The following is a 17,001-nucleotide window of genomic DNA, read 5'->3' on the forward strand; positions in this document are numbered from 1 at the left end:
CTATAATCCTCCATTCAGAAAACAAAATAGGAATCCACCATTAACAAATGAGTGTATATTATATATTCCCTTTGTTTTTTTCTCTAGGGGACTTGCTTTGTTATTTTAAATCAAGTGTACCCATTGTTTAGTGACTTGCCCTTTTCTCTTAATCTGTCTGGATATAGTTCCATTATATAGTAGACCTCCCTCATTTATTTGCTGCATGGATGTCTAATAACAGTTTGTTCAAACCGTTCTCTGCTGATAGCTAGCTAGCAGTAGTATATTAAAGTTTCCCACACCTTGCTCACCAGTGGATATTAGGAGTACGTTTTTTGTTGTTTATCATTTGAATAGATGATAGAGTCACACGGTTGAACATTATAAGGCACAAGGGACAAATATCTACCCTTGCCACCGAGTTCCTGTGCATGGAGGCAGCCACGTGTCAGTTTCTTGGGTATCCGTCGAGATTTTTAGTACGTAAGGAAAGCATATTGTGTTAGTTCGCTAGTGCTGCCATAACATGCAGATCAGGCAGTTTCAACAATGGGGATTTCTTTTCTCACAGTTCTGGAGGCTAGAGGTCCAAGATCAAGGTGTTGATAGGTTTAGTTTTTCCTGAGTCCTCTCTCCATGGCTTGCAGGGGATCTTTCCTCTGCACACAACACTTCCGCAGCGCCCCCCCCCCCCCCCCCCCCCCGTCTCTCTGTGTCCAGATTTCCTCCTCTTATAAGAACACCAGTGAGATTGGATTAAGGGACCACCCTAATGGGCTCATTTGAACTCACAGTAACTCTTTAAAGGGCCTGCCTCCAAATACAGTTACGTTCCGAGGGACTGGGGGCTAGGCCTGTTGATTATGAATTTTGGGGGAGGGGGACACAATTCAGCCCGTTATACGTCTGTGTGTGTGTGTGTGTGTAGGTATTTACAAAATGTATAATTTTGATACTTGTATAGATTTAACTAATACCTTAGTGGTTTTTCTAAACTTCTAAGCATCTTTTCAATAACCTTCTTTTCAGCTAAATATTCAGGGATTAGATTAGTTGGCATTCCAGAGGTCTAGAACTGGGCAGCAAAAAAAGGATCAAAGGACCGAATCCTCGTGTGTGTAGACAGGCTGACGGAAGGGAGAGTAATGCAGCTCCACAGCGTGACTTAAAGGGACCCGGTGAACAGAGGCTGACCAAACCCAGCACTGAAATGGGACGAGAGGAGGAGGAACAGGACCTGACTGAATAGCTTCCGCCTTCACAGCAACGACAACTCGCTGACCTGACGGAGGAGCTCTTCAGACAGCAGCAGAAGGTAGCTGAAAATCTGAATCTTTTAAGAAAGTAACACGGGCTTTGCCTGGCAGGTGTTATTGACACAAAGGTGAGAACTAGGGAAAAAGAGCTGGGGAGCAAAGCAGGCGACTGCGGTGGCGGTGGTGGTTGCAAGAGGGGCGGAGCAGCTGCGGAGCCCGAGGGAGCAGGCGGGAGGGAAGGACTGGGGAGCGCGCTGTCCCGTTCAGGGCCGGGGCCCCGGTGTTACGGGGCCCGGCGGCTGCCGCTGTGATGACAGGTGCTTTCGTGCTGTCTGCGCATGTAAAGCCTTGGAGACAGAGTTCAGGGTTAAGAAAAAGGCAAACTACGGAACTTGGGAGGATGGACAGATGTACACTTGCCATTCGATGTAGCAATTACAATGTGCCGCGTGGAAGATGGAAAAGTGCACGTTCCTCAATGAATTACTGCTTTTGTCACCTTCTTCCCCCTTGGGGAAAACTCCCTAGTTGAAGTTAAAACATCCTAGATGGTCCTCATGTTAAAACCTGGCGTTTTACATTTCTATAAAACCTTGTGTAAGCTTTCACTTTAATAGCATGACCCTGTGACGGCAGTTCCATCCACAGTGCCAGCGGGGCTTGTGGGGCAAGGAAGCGTTAGGTAGAAAAGAGGATCTGTGTAGTCAGTGGATTCTGAGAAGTTACCACCGTGGACTGTCAACCAGGAAGTGCTGTCGTGACCATAAAATGAAAGGACACGGGTGTAGCAGGGTGGAGGAGAGACCGAAGGTCTCTGCATACGTGGAGAATGTGGGCGCCACCGAAGCGTCCTAGGCAACGAAAGAGGACCGAACCCGATTTGTGCATTCTATTTGGATCACTTCGGGAGTGCTAACGTAGATTACAGGTTTAGTGCTGACTTGCGTGTGCTCAGTGGAGCCCGATGCCCTGGGTGCTACTGATGTCCCCCAATTGGTCTTGTGTTCCAGAGCTTTAAGTGACGGTCACCTACTACCAGAGCTGAGTTTTGCTGGCTCTTTTGCCGTTTTTTTTTTTTCTTTCTTTGGTTTCTTTTGCTTTCTTAACGGTCAGCGCCTGGTTTTCCCCTTGTACCGGCCCTGGTTCCATCCTTTCAGCTGTCCTGTCCATGTGCCCACAGGCTTTCCCAGCACGGCCCACCTTTGAGGTCCTACCCACTCCTACGCTCATCGCTGAATCTGCCTTCAGGCTCCTTCAGAGGCAGTCATACGTGAAATCTGACACTTAACTATAGTGATCTACTCCCACAGGGCCTGTGTTATTCGTTCCCATCTCACCGTCACAAGCCTGGTGACAAGGCTGTTTGCAGGGCACCGCTGTTGTGTGGCTGAGCTGGGATCCAAACCATCTCCACCCTACAGCCTCCTGCTGAAGCACCACGCCGCTGCTCCTCACCGCAGCATTGCCACCCTCTGCGCTATACGCTCACTGAGGGCAGAGCAAACTGTATACAATAAGTACATGTGTGGGTCTCTCCAGTGAGCATGGCGGACATTACGCCTGGATTTCTAGCTGAGTATCTTTTTCTGCTCCCAAAGCTCTGGCACCTAAGTTTGAGGCGATTTGAATCCTGTAAAATGAGTTGCGATATATGTTAACATGCAGACTTTCATTAGGGGAAACAGGACTAAAATGGTAGTAGTAGTGGTGGGGTGAGCAGCACTTAAAAAATTCAATATTGGGAATCCCCTGGCGGTCCAGTGGTTAGGGCTCGGCGCTTTCACTGCCCGGGCCCGTGTTTGATCCCTGGTTGGGGAACTAAGATCCCGCAAGCCGCGCAGGGTGGCCAAAAAAAAAAGAATAAAAAGAATCGATATTAAACTTCCCCAATCTTGGACAAACATCTTTATTTAGGAAATCACATAAATATGGTAAAAAATTATGCTAGCAACTTCATACAAAGATACAGGACCAAACTTAGAATTAATTGCTCAGGTTATTCAGAATGGAACAAAATTCTTCAAGTGCTCACAATTAGCACAGAAAATACGCAGTTATATTACTTGCTTTTCAATGGACATTTACTGGTTTACTGTAAGATCCCACGCTGTTACAGTACAAAAAAGAGGCTACTCCTGCCCCCTCCGGTATACAGCCTAAATGGCCAAGAGCGCAAGTGTTAATGTGATGCAAGCTTTTCTTTGTTTACAATTCTAAAACTGCCTTACAACTTTTTACTAGTACAGCTATCAACGGGTTCACTTAATCTTCAGTTTACTGTCTGAGGGAAAGGAGACATAAGAACATAACCTGTCACTTTGGTCCTAGCCTCCCACTTTACAAACATGGATCCAGGATTCTAGTATTACAGCAGGATCACTGTTCCCAGTCTCTGACAGGGGCAGGCCTGTGGCATTTGGCACTGCAAAGCCGTCTGCTGTGGCTTCTTGGCTTCTTAGTGTACATATACTACTTCTATGTATATTACCTATACGTTTTCATAACATCTCTAGATGTATAGATGAACCCATGTATGTGCTATCAACTTCATTCCCTACTGCAGAAGCTTTTGGTTTTAAATCTGCCTACCAAATCTTCACAATGACATTTGGTTCTGGATTGTTAAAACAAGATCAAGCTATCTGAATGAGGAAAGTCAAAAGCTTATTCTCAATTTTTAAAATAAAAATATTTCAAGCTTACTGATAAAGAGCTCTTCATAAATAACACTGTTCACAAGCAAATATCAATCTGTTGATAATCATAAGAAACTGAACATACCATTTTTAAATATAAAAGCAATTTCATTAGGTTTAGATAAATTGAGACTACAACTAAAACTTTTCCATGCTGTTTAATCAAGTTACTTACAATGTACACATTCCTGAGTACACCCCATTGTAGTGACACTGTTTACTTCCGAATTTTTTGCATTCAGCTTAAAAGGTGTTTCTTCCCAAGAAACTGAACTTTTCTGTCAAATGCGCTTGATCGAATAGGAGAATTGGGTTCATAAAATGGATTCATTGCAAACTAGAAGAGAAGAAAGTATTAAGGTGAGCTTGTCAAAGTAAAAAGGCTGACATCATAAGTCTCTAAAAGGAAAATCTTTTAAAGTTTTAAATTAAGTCATTAAAGACATTCAAAGGAAAAGTCTGAAGACCACATTTTTAAGTTTCAATGAAGATGTTCCACTGTTAAATATTAACAGCCCCTTAAGGAAATTTCTGTCTTGGTGTTTAAGGGAAGTACCTGTGGCAAAACCCATGGTGGCACGTATGGTAAGTGCTGCCTGTGTGAGCAAAACCAACTCCCGGGATCCACCCTGTGTGTGAAATACAACTACATTCAACGTTCATTATCAAGATGTGGATTCATCCGGTAGGCCCTTTGGCTATATAAAACACATGAAAAATCTGATACGCTCAGAGTGAAGGAAAAGTTATACCACACTGCTCTTAAAAGTTACTCTTGGGCGGTAGTTTTTAACAATCAGGTTTTTAATACTCTCCTTTAACACAAGGTGAGTGATCAGTTTCTCAGATAATGTAATGAGTATATCATAATATGTGTGAGGGAAATTAGTACTGGATGGAATCACAAATGAGGAAAGGAGTTACCAACTTTTACACCTTCATCACTTGATGTTGTCCATCTTTATAAGAGGGCTAAATATTCTTACTTGCTACTTCTGACTAGGAATATTGATTGTTAACTGTGTTGATACGCAAAACATCTTGTCCAAATAGAGAATGTTTAAATTATTAAGAATATACTGTCAGCACTGCAGTTTAACCACTCATATCTTATTACTATTTCATTTTTTCCAAATGAGTATCAAGAAATGCGCGTGGCCCCTTTCTCCTTGAGTGACTTTGATAATACATGAATCACTTCCTGTTTATGATCTACATTCATTGCACTGTAACTTACTTGTTAAGTAGATGGAAAACATTTTACATTAAAATTATGAAGCAACTTCCCTTATACAGACTGCTTCTGTCTCTCGCTTTAGGGTTGCCTCATAAAATCAACTATATGCACCAAAAGGGGGAGAATGAAACCGATTTAAAAATAACTACGACTTGTTGTCCTGCATACATGGTAAGCTGGTGGTAGAGACCTGCCTGGTGAGGGAGCTGCCGGGAACGGTCCTGCTGGGGGAGAGCTCTGCTGAGAGGAGAGCTGTGCGGTCTAAGGGGGCTGCCTCAACAGGCCAGTGTCCTGCCAAAGTTGGAATCTCTTTTATAACCAGATTTTACAAGGTACAGAACATACCATACCTTTATATATAAATCATAGACATCAGTAAAGAAGTTCTTTATCCCGTCTTCTTGCCTGATGTCATGCAGCATAATAAATCTCATATGTGAAATAATTAAGGTATAATCTTCTTTAGAAATGAAAACTGAAAAGCGATCAGTCGATACAATATTCTTCAAATGAGTCACATGCAGTGTATTTGGCGATGGAAAAGGTGAATCCGTACACTGGGTTCAAAGTTAGGTTAGTTTTATCTTGAAGAGAACATAATCTTTTTAAGTTAGAAAATAACTACAAAATAAAATCACCATTGATATGGTTCAGATAAACCTTAACTTTATATATGAGACTTGGTTTTAACATTATCTGTTAAACAAAAGGTGAGTGTTTTTTCCCCCTAAAAAAATAAAAGCCCCGTAAGTGGCAATGTTTACCTAATATTTTGCAGTCCACAGACTCAGAACCTGGCATCTAGGTCCCACCTTGGTCTAGTCTGTTACCCCGACCCTTTGTTAGAGCTCTTCATTAAACAGGTAAGGATATGACCCGCAGTGACGAATGCTGAAACGAACCACTCATTGAACTTGTCCACCGTCTTCAAGTACATGTTGTTTGACAGCCACATGTTCTCATCTACGAGGTCGAGAGCAGCGTGAGCTATGAACTGGTTCAGATGGCGGTGATCGTCCTAGGTGGCAGCGAGGAGCACAAGATTAACATTTCCTTACAGCGTCAAGAACAGCCACACTTCACTCTGCAAATTCTAGACACAGCTTTCAGGAGGGCGGGGGGAAGCTTTCTGCTTTTACTTCGATTATTGCCATGAGACTTAACAGAGGTCTTCAGTGCTTTCACATTATTTTCTATTTTCTAATCTGGTTTCGAAAGCTCAATAAATAGAAACAGCCAATTACTTAGTAAATGAAATGTGTCCAAGAAACTATATTTTTAAAATTTTGCAAGAAGGAAGTTACCAAGTTCTGTAACCATTTAAGCATGTGAAAAAAGGATACATTAAAAAAAAAAGTAGATCCTGCTTTTTTTTTGTTTTTCTTCCCCCTCACCATTCCTCCCTTCCCCTCAGCTCAGATCCTGCTTTCAAGAAGCTCGCATCTTTTTAGAGGAGGAAGACAGGAGAAAAACAAGGTAGGCTGGGGCTGGGGGTAGGAGGCGGGGCTTTGTGTGCGGTGACACCCGGTGAGCAGTGGAGACAGCCTGGCACAGGGTCTTGAGGTACAGGGAGCTCACATGGCAGGGACCTGGGAGTGGCAGGCGGCCAGGCTCAGCCCCAGCTGCGTATCCCCTGTGCCGACAGCGCCAGGTGGTCCTGTCAAAGCCGGGGGTGTCCTTTTCATGGACTGTAAAGGCCTAACTGAAGAAGGCGGGACTGTCCCAGCAGAATGTGGAGAAGGAATTCACAAGCTGGAATGCAGTCTCACTCCTGTGGAATTCTTACTTTCAAAATGCATTTTTCAAAGGACACCTCTGTTACAGGTTGAATTTGTGCCCCCTCCCCCAATCCCTATGTTGCAGTCCTAACCCTCAGTACCTTAGAACGTGGCCGTATTTGGAAAGAGGGTCGTTGCAGATGTAATTAGTTACCATGAGGTCATGCTGCAGTTGAATGGGTCCCTAATCCAATGACGGATGTATTTATAAAAGGGGGAAATCTGGAGACAGTCGCGCACCTAGGGAGACTGGCACGTGAGGACTGCAGTTCTGCTGCCACAAGCGGAGAACTGCCAGAAGCTGGGAGAAAGGCCTGGAACAGACCTTCCCTAGCGCCTCTGGACGGGCACGGCCCTGCCGACAGCTTGGTCTCAGACTTCAGGCCTCCCCAGCTGTGAGACAAGACATTTCTGTTGTTCTAAGGCACGCAGTTCCGGGTACTCTGTGACGGCGGCCCTAGGAAACGAACATAACTTCCTTGCTGAGGAGGCTATTCCCGTGACTGGGCGGCCAAGTTGCCCTGGGAGCCCTCGCGTAGGTAAAGCATGTTTATACTTCACCCACGGCACCGTGACGGAGCTAATTTAACCCTCAGAGGAATGGACGTGTTTTGTCTGGCTCACAGTAGTGTTTTCCCTTACACTGATGATCAGTCTTGAGACATTAGAAGAAAACTGTAGAAATGGTTTACGGAGGTGAGTGGTAGCAGGAGAAAGAAGATCAAGTCATGCGACACTATTTTTACATGCACTGCTTTGCCTACAGGCCACTGGAGTGAGAGAAAAACTGTAAGCAGCCGTATACCACACAAAGCAACTGTTGCTGCAGGGATGCCTCACATCCAAGTTTTAACGAGCAATGTGCTCATGTGAATGTGGGAAAATAATGTAGCAACAACACCTGCTAGGATAATACCTTGGATTTCTATCATATTTTAGTGGCAAGATCTGAATAGTTGAAAAGCGTCTTACACTGGACATTACACATCACATCTAATTTCAAACATCAGTTCTGGTCTTAAGGGACATTCAAGCCTATTTTTGGAGGTTGGGAGAAACATAGCATAACCTGTCAGCAATTTATTTGGAATATGCACTTGTACAGGGAGATGGAAGGGACCAGCTATGCTCATCCCAAGACTCTATGGCTCTGTTTACTCTCCGTGGCAACATGTTCTTGAAGCTTGTTTTTCGGGAACCACTCTTGACAAGAAGGTTGGGTGGCGTCACTGGAGAGGAGAGCACGAGGGCACCACGCGGCCAGTGGGTGCCACGTGGGGGTCGCCGAAAAAGGCCGCCGTCTCGGGCAGCAGGAGGACGTGTAAGTCGGGGTCTCTTTTAACCCTCCCGGGGTAAGTGGATCTAGCACGTATGTCCTGCTGAAAAAGGTGATTCACGGGGACAGAAGGGACTGTCCTGGCATTTCAGGGCAGCACCACGTGCTCCTGCAGACCCACTGCAGGTGAGCTATGTTTCTGTGTGCTCAAGGAGCCGCCGTCACAGGGGGTGACACGGGGAACTGATGACCAGGGAGGGGAGACCCAGGGCATCTGCTAGTGCGTGCTAAGTGTGTGCTGAATTAGAGCACGAACAATTCAGAGGATGCTCCTGGCTGGCGTCTATCAACCTGTGGGACTGCAGGGCAAGCCTAATTTAGTTGTGCTGGGTTCGTAGTTACCTCATCTGTCCAGATCTCTTGCAGTTCTAAAATCACATCACACCATTATCGTTACAACAACAGAACAATTGTTATGGAATTTTTTAAGGTTCCATACGCACTTTGGATTCTGCTTTTCCAGCTGGCAAAAACTCCATTTCAAAAACTGGATTATCATGGTGACCAACAATGACAAAGTAGAAGCTTCCAGACATTGTCTTCAATATATAGCTCCTAATTAAATGAAAATAACACATATTTTTAGTACTCAATACTGAAAACCAAAAACCAGGAAGTGACGAATTCCATTTTTTTTTTTTTTAAACTTAAACCTGAATTGTAGAGGAGGTGGCCCCTAAGCTCGGCATGCTTTCCAGTTTGCCACTGTAGATACGTGGCTTTTGGATGATACAAATTCTTTATCTGTGATATGTCCTGGAGAATCCACTACTACATTTTCATAGGGAAACCGGAAGACCTCTAATATGAAATCATAAGAACAACATTCTCATGATCCGAAAGTGTGGAACATTTAGGGTAAGCTGGCTTAAACTTGGACTAGATCAGTCAGCATTGGCGCTAACACCTGGGTGCTGATTAGGAAATAACTGACTTGCCTTAGAAATTTTCAGGATGGATGCTTCCAAGGAAGCTAAGAACCACTCTAGCGCATGTCCTTTACAGAAAGGAGAGCTCCTAGAGCAGTCAGCTACAGACTGTGTGGTACTTGTATTCCCACCTGAAGGGTCTATGCTATGAATGTAATGCTGCACATAAAAGAGCCTGTTATATGCCTCTTCAAACACCATTTATGAGAGAGGAAGAAACAGTTTTGTACTCTAGAAGAGATGGAAGAAGTCATAATCCAAAAGGAAGACATTCTGAGTCATTAAGAGGTCTTGGAACGAGGGTTAATAGGTTTGCTACAGGAATAAAACAGAGAAAGTGGGGGTGGGAGAGAAATCAGTGATTCTGGGGCATTTAGCACAATTGAAATCTGGATGGATGGACGGACAGACGGGCAGATGCATTTATGTATGTATTTTTCGTACGAGGTCTTTGGAATCAGACCAAGCTAGGTTCACGTCTAGCTCTAGCGACATGAACGCAGGCACGTGGAGACATGGGGCCGGGATCTGCTTCACTGGGAGCGTACAGTAAGGTGTGTCCGAACCCAGGGCCCATCGAGCCTCACTGGGACTTCCACGCGACGACATCTGAAGACCTCGGAAATGTATTTCCTGATGAGTACAACATTTTGTAGAGGAAATCATGGCACGGCTGGCCCCTTTCACTCTGGAATTGGAAGGCCGTGACTGGAAGAAAAGGAAGATAGGAGACTCGTGGCATGATGAAGTGAGTCAGATTTAAAAGGTTATTTGGGGCAGCGGTTGGCACACTATGGCCTGCGGGCCCAATCTGGCCTGGTCCGTCCTCTCACTACCATCTAAGGCTGCTCCTGCCCTACAATGACAGAGTGGGGTGGTCGCCACAGAGACCGTCTGGCCCTTTACAGAAAAAGGGGAAAGATGAGAAAAAGACCCAAACAGTAAAACTGGACAACAAAGGCAGGCAGGAATGATACAAAAGCTCTGCAAAACTAGGAGAATTGGCAGTAATTCTCAAGCACAAGTGAGGGGACGAGGGATGGGAGCCTGAAATTTTAACCAAGTAAACAATGACATCATTCATTCTTGCCGGAATAGGTTTCATAGCTGGAGTTTGCCAAGGGAAGGGCTTACTTTCTTCAGCACAAACATTTAAGCAGCAGCAGGGGAAAAAAAAATACTGTAAGGAAGATACTTCTCCCCCTACACACATTTAGAAGCAGCAAGAGACAATATATGTACAAGGAAGATTACCCTCCTCCCCGCCTTCCCCCAAACCCACTCAACCCTATACGGAGACCCGTGTCTGGGAGAGAAGCACATCCTAAGAACAGCGTGAGGATAAACAGAAAGGCAACTGCAGGAAATACCGCATAAAGGGTCGATCACAAACTGCTCAGCTACGCAGAACCAGAGCTGCCAATCGTGTGATTTCACACACAGCTGAAGAAGGTATGCAGCTCTCGATTCCATTCTGACAAGGAAAAGCTGAAAGGTGTAGTGGAAGAAAAGGAAGCCGTAGGAGAACATAACCATTTTGTCTCAGGAAGGGAATGTCCACAGTCATTTAATACTTGGGGCTTCTCTGCCTAGGTGGTGAGCAGAGGTGAGACACGCTCTAGAATTCCGTGCTGTCTGATATAGGGAACTTTCTGCGAGGATGGAGATGATCTACACCTGCTCAATTTTTCCATCACCTAAAATAGGGGCCCTTGAAGTGTCTCCAAGGTCTCGAGGTATGGAGGCAGTCACACAGAGCTTGGCAATGGATTAAACTGGGGAGCTGCGGGAAGAATCGAGCATGTTTCCAAAATGTCTGGCTGAGGTGATCAAGCAGAATATCAAGATGATGAACCTATTCACTGAGAACGGAAATAAGAAAGGGAAGGAAGAGGGATGAAAATGAACAGGTCAGTTTTGAACGTGTGGTGGTAGCCAGAGTAGCCCCCCCCGCCCCGAGCCCCACCAAGATGTCCACATCCTAATCTCGGGAAACCTGTGAATGTTAATCTATTCAATACATGGCAAAGGGCATTAAGGCTGCAGATGGAACTAAGGCTGCTCATCAGCTGATCTTCAGATAGGGCGAGGATCCTGGGCTACTCAGGTGGGCCCAATGTAATTGCAAGCGTCTTTAAAAGTGGAAGAGGGCAGCCCCAGAGGAAAGTCCGGGGGAAGCGTGGCTGTGGAAGGATCACCACGGAGATACAACATTGCTGGCTTTGAAGATGGAGGAAGGCGTCGTGCGCTAAGGAATGCGGGCGGCCTCTAGAAGCTGGAAAGGACAAAGAAACAGATTCTTCCCGAGAGCCTCCAGAGGGGATTTCAGCCCAGTGAGACCCGTGTTGGACGTGTATGCTACAGAACTGTAAGATGATAAATTTGTGTCGTTTTAAGCCAGTAAATTTGTGGTAATGTGTTGTGGCCACAATAGGAAACTAACACACGTCAAAGCTGAAAAAACCTGCAGGTATAAGAAAAAAGGAAATACTCCAGGAAGTGTCAGCAATAAAGGTAGAAGGTGCATTCTATAGAGACTGGGGGCAAAATGAGTTTATTTTCCGTGGGACGCGGGTTTCAGAGCCCTGTGGCAAGCGGGGGGAGGGCGGGCCATGGTGCGGCGAGGTGAAGCCACTCGGAGCAGTGGGGGGATGAGAGTATGGAAGAGAACAGCGGCTGGGGCTGGGTTTTTCCAGCAAGTATCCCCTACGGCTAACAGCCCTTCCCCCGCCCTTGCCGAAAGGACCTGTGAGGAGGGGGCCGTCGTTTGGGCAGTGTGTGTGTGGGGCGCGGGGGATGGTGCTGGAATCTAGGAGAGGGAATGCAGGAAAGAGAGGCGTTGGGGGGATTAACTCTCCTCAACAAGGATGAGAACCTTCTGAAAGTTCCAGTGCCGAGGCCCTCGGGGCCTCAGGGGCCTGATTGATGAATGCTGTGTCTGGGTGATGAACAGCACGTTTGTGAGAAGTTGCCATAGTTGTTAAAGTACCAATGAAATCCTCCCTTGTAAGGGCAGGACTTGTCGGCTGAAGGGAGGGGAGCCAGGACTCCCATCTGTGGTGAAAACAGCTGTTTGTGGTGGCTAGAGCGTCTTGAGCTGATTTGAGAGAGGTAACTAAAGAAATGAACAAGGAGCTCTGGATTTCACTGAAAAGACCGTGTACAGGATGTAAGAAGGAGGGCACTAACTAGTAATGAACGTAAAAATGGGACCAGAAACCTGTGAGGCTAGCATTAGAAGGGCAAAAGCCCAAAACAAGCTGAAATGTGTGGAAGGCTTTCAGGCTACCACAGGAAAAAGCAAGGGAGAAAGGTCAATTAGTTGAGGCACCTGGTACATAAATAACACGGGACACAGGTGTGCTGAACTTGAGTTTTCTCAAAGAATGATTCTCACACGGCAAGTGTGGAAGCAGTTAGGTTAGGCAGGCTGTGAACCCCAAGACAGGTATGTGAAAGAAACAGTTGGGTTGACAACTGACGGTATAACTACTGGTCAGTGACGTTTGAGAAATCACAGGAACAGAAAAGAGCCAGTAACTGTTACTCCAACTTTGAGAAACAAAGAGGCTTGCCTCCCAGTCTGAGTACTTCCGAAGAGATTAAAACACCAACAGAAATAGGTATTAAATGCCTGTATTCAGTCAGACACCATGCTGGGAGCTTTTATGACAAACTAAGTCATTTAATGTGAATCCCTAGACAAAAAGAGTGGGTTACGACTCACTCGCTTGTTCTAGGAGAACAAGTTATGTCAGACCTACACTCGCTGTTGAGGAAGGGAAATACGGAGACGGTGAGTCACTTTCTGAAGTCCTGTGGTTCTCTGCCTAAGAACCCAGGGGAGACCTGTAGCCTGGATGACAGCCTGTGGTACCCCCAGAGCCACGGCAGTGCCGGGGCCCAGGAAGTGCTCGTTCTCTGCTGAAGGAGGGACAGTGCAGGGCTGACGGGAATGTTAAAGTGCTCCATGTCAGTCGACAGCATGGGGTCTCGAGGGAGCCTTGGAGGTTGACCTTAACCTAGTCCAGCTCAAGGTTTGCATCAGTAACTGAGATGAAGCCAATTTACCACACCCAAAGATAACATGCTAAGGGCACCTAATTTATTAGAAGGCTAAAGTTAGGATTCAAAAGATCTCCACGGCTAGGAGAAACAGGTGACATGAACAGGATAGAATGTAAAAGGATTTGGAATAAAGTCCTGCACTTGGGCTTAAATCAGCCGCACAACAATAGGATGCGGGAGACCTAGTGTAAGAGCCGCTCATCTGTGAGAACCCGTTTTCATTTACTGCCAGCTAAATCGGAGGCGGCAATCTGATACAGCGGTCGAAAGAGCGAATGCAAGTCTAGGCTGCACAAAGAGAAGATGATGTCCTCATCACTAATAATACCGTCTCTGGGGGACATGCTCAGTTCTGGGAATCACATTTTAAAACCATTAACTCTGAGCTGTGTGTGCTGGGAGGAGGGAGGCATCTAGGCTAGGGAATGCAGACAGAAGCTACTGAAGGAACTGAGGATGTTTAAACCGGGGGCGGGGGGAGACTATTTTGCGGGGGTAGTGGGCTATGGTGCACTCTTTAAATACGATGCTGTCTAATGGGAAGGGGTTTGACTAGGGATGGCAAATGGGTTTTTTCCCGTGAGCCCATTCTAATCAACTAGCAGTGAAGGCCAGGAACTGGTGCTGAGAGAGATTCTGAGACTAAGGGTGGTCAGGGGGAAAGGCTGCTGTGATCAGTTACCCACATCTGCTACGGGTTTGGGAGAGGGCAGTGCCTATGGGAGCGCCAAGTATTTGCTAGCTCTGAACTAGACAGACTTATTCCAAACTCTTCCAGAGGCCAAGCCTAGGGCTGCTCCTTTGAGGTTACATGGAAAGACATTTGGGTCAATATAATTGAGAACTTTGTAACAATTAAAGAACTATTAGGCTGCCTTGTGAAGTGACACCGCCGCCCCCCCCCCGCCCCCGATCACTAGACGTGTGTTAAGGGAAGGCTGGAAGACCACTAGTAGTGCCAGAGTGGGAGGATGAACCCAATGAACTTAGAAGGCCCCTCCGAGACAACTCATGGATGCCAGTTCCAAAACCACCCATTTTTACAGCAAACCTCTTTACAGCCTCTATAGAGGAACTTCTGGAAAACTTCCCTGTGCTCCCAACAGCAGTGGCTTCAGTTGTTCCATAGACCTGGGGCTGGAAGACTAACCTAGTGTGGCACAAGACATGTCCACTGCAATAAGCAGGATGAATACTGTTGATCGTTCTCTAATAGGACATTTTTCCTATTAATATTAAAAGCAATTCCTCTACCTCACCATAAGTGAGGTTATGCTGGCTTTTGGACATTTAATCTAAATCTATTCAATTTGGGCACTGAAGGTTGGGGGTAAGAGGGTCTTCAGGCACAGATGTGTTTTTATTTAACACTACTTGCAACATATTAACATCGTCTTAGAACATTTTTCATCATCTCACTATTCTGCTCAAAAGCCTTAATGTTTCTCATCTACAGGGATCAAGTACCAGTATCAAAAACGTAGTCCCACGTTGCTCTGTACAGCTTTTCTCAACCTCATTGCTCTACCCTGGCTACAGTGGACTGGTATACTTTTTTTCTCCCCAACTGATTGTGTCCACTCCAGATTTATTTCTCTCTTCATGCCTGGAATACTCTCCCTGATTCCATGTGTAAACCTCACCCATCTTTCAAAGCCCACCCAAATTCCTCCTCCTCCAGGTATTTCCCAACACCAACCTACATGCTCTCTACCTCCTATGGAAGCCCTGTCACTCTTGATGCCTCTTAAATTCTCTAAGCCTTTCACCGCCAGGGGTGAAAATTCATTGTACTCATCAGTGCTGTTCACAAAACCATCACTGGCCCAATTTTGTACTCATGGGGCTTAGATACCTTATACCCACAGCATGGGGTTCTGGAGTCAGGCCAGATGCCTCACTGCTCTTGAAAGGGTCCTGATTTTTTTTTTTTTTTTAAATTCCTTTCAGAATGTTCCCCCTTCCTCCCATGCTTTTTGCCCACCATCCAAATTCAACCCAACAAGGCCTTGATGAAGTCACACTTTTCAGAGATGTGCCCACTCATGTCCATCTCCAACCACTTTTCTAAAATCGTTACCCAGTCTACAATGCATCTTAGTTCTTAGTCAATTCTCTGGCTGTAATGTTTTCATTATTGCTTCTTGAGAGACTGGTTCCTTTTCTTTCTAATTAGATTTAAGTATCTGGGGGACCCGGCTCACCTATCTTCACAGCACGTACAACATGGGTACTCAAAGTTTAGCTCACTGGTTTTCAACCAGGGGCAATTTTGCCTCCCAGAGGACACGTGGCAATGTCCGGAGACATTCATGGTTCTCAGAACCGGGGGCGGGGGAGAGCAGGTGCTACTGGCATCTATTGGGTAGAAACCGGGGATGCTTGCTCAACATCCTGCAGTACACAGGACAGCCCCACAACGGAGCATTTTCCGGCTCCAACGGCAATAATGCCGCAGTTAAGAAACCCGGGGTGAGCTGAATGACCCAGTGAAAGGTACAAGAAGCAAAGCCCCCGAGCAGGTGGACGTTTGCAGGGTGAATCGCGGTGTGGACTCGCCCGGTGGGTTGTGAAGAGCTCAGCCGGCCCCGGGGCAGAGGGGAGAGACAGGGCCAATACTCGGATCCCGAGGGCCCGGGGACATCCCCCAGAGTCCCGGAGCGCCAGCCGCCCACTCGCTCCATTCCCTACCTGCGGCGAGACGCCGGGAACGGAAACGCCCAGTCGGTTCCCGCGGCCGAGACCCGCGTTCCGCAGCTTCCGTAGAGACTCTGCAAGCAGCCCTCGCGAGACTCCGCGGTTGCGCTCTCGCGATAGTGGGCGGAGCTTCCAGCCGCAGCGCGGCGCAGCTCCGGGCTTGCGCTGTAATGCTCCAGACTAGGGCGGCTGGGCTTGGAGGACCTCGGGGAGGGGTGGGATCAGGTCTGAGCGGTTCCAACTTCGGCTAGTGCCGCGCCTTCTCTGGCCTTCTGTCTCCGGTCTCAGCCCTCCAGCCGCCCGTGAGAGTCCCGCGTGGGCCACAACCACGCCCACCTATCAGAACCGCGGAGAAAGGAAGTGCGTGTCTCTGCCTGAGTTCTTAGTTCGGAGTTCAGCTTGTTCCTCCCGTTTTTCTGGGACAGCGGCAGGGCTCTCCGGCCAGGGATTCCCCTAGGCCTGGGCTTGCACCCCGGTCTCGGGCTCTAACTCTGGGCACAGTGGGGAGGGCTCGGGAGGAAGCGGACACCTGATACCTCAGGTAGATACATCTGCCCCCTCCTCGGGGCGGGCGGAAGTGAAGCCTTTGTTTCCGTTAAACCGCCTTTGGCTTCCTTGGAGGCCACCGATCCGTCTTCAGAAATTCACGTCCCCTCTGCCCGCCAGGTAACCCGTAACCGTTTTCTCTTCTAGGCCACCATGCTCCCCACATCTGACGTGTTGAGTCAAGATGAACTGCGCAAAAAGCTGTACCAGACGTTTAAGGATCGGGGTATACTGGACTCACTGAAGGTATCACTTTTAGGCATAGCTGTTACATAAATTTTACAGGTGTAACCTGTAACAGGTAGTCCACATGTAAATACATCCATGTGTTGGGCTTTAAAAATAGCATGATACACAGATTGTATTGGTGAATTACACTGCTCTGTTCCTGTGCAACTCTTAAATCGTAAAACAAACACATTTTAGTAAGGTTAGGTTTGTTTTAAAAATTTGGCTTACAGGTTCCTGAGTTAGTA

At 46.7% G+C, this 17,001-nt stretch overlaps 2 protein-coding genes across 8 annotated transcripts in view; one reads left to right on the top strand and one right to left on the bottom strand.

Annotated features, from left to right (window-relative positions):
• Positions 1-3,156: 3,156 nt before the first annotated feature.
• TRAPPC2 (trafficking protein particle complex subunit 2) lies at positions 3,157-16,068 on the bottom strand. Its single transcript, XM_061178551.1, has 5 exons — positions 15,974-16,068; positions 8,729-8,840; positions 6,041-6,189; positions 5,522-5,603; positions 3,157-4,271 (listed from the first exon to the last, which is right to left on the bottom strand). Exons 2-5 carry the CDS (start codon positions 8,819-8,821, stop codon positions 4,173-4,175), a joined length of 423 nt encoding a protein of 140 aa, XP_061034534.1. The 5' UTR covers positions 8,822-8,840; positions 15,974-16,068; the 3' UTR covers positions 3,157-4,172.
• A 71-nt stretch (positions 16,069-16,139) lies between these two features.
• OFD1 (OFD1 centriole and centriolar satellite protein) overlaps positions 16,140-17,001 on the top strand; it is an 83,918-nt gene continuing 83,056 nt past the window's right edge. For 6 of the 7 annotated variants that reach the window (XM_061179387.1, XM_061179382.1, XM_061179381.1 and 3 more), the window contains exons 1-2: positions 16,140-16,339; positions 16,673-16,771. In XM_061179387.1, coding sequence (XP_061035370.1) covers positions 16,679-16,771 — 93 coding nt within the window. In that variant the 5' untranslated portion in view covers positions 16,140-16,339; positions 16,673-16,678. Of the gene's footprint in view, positions 16,340-16,492; positions 16,521-16,672; positions 16,772-17,001 lie in introns of those variants that run through there. The other variant, XM_061179385.1, reaches the window with a different exon arrangement.

This window comes from Eubalaena glacialis, chromosome X, assembly GCF_028564815.1.
Source record: "Eubalaena glacialis isolate mEubGla1 chromosome X, mEubGla1.1.hap2.+ XY, whole genome shotgun sequence".
Classification (NCBI taxonomy): domain Eukaryota; kingdom Metazoa; phylum Chordata; class Mammalia; order Artiodactyla; family Balaenidae; genus Eubalaena; species Eubalaena glacialis.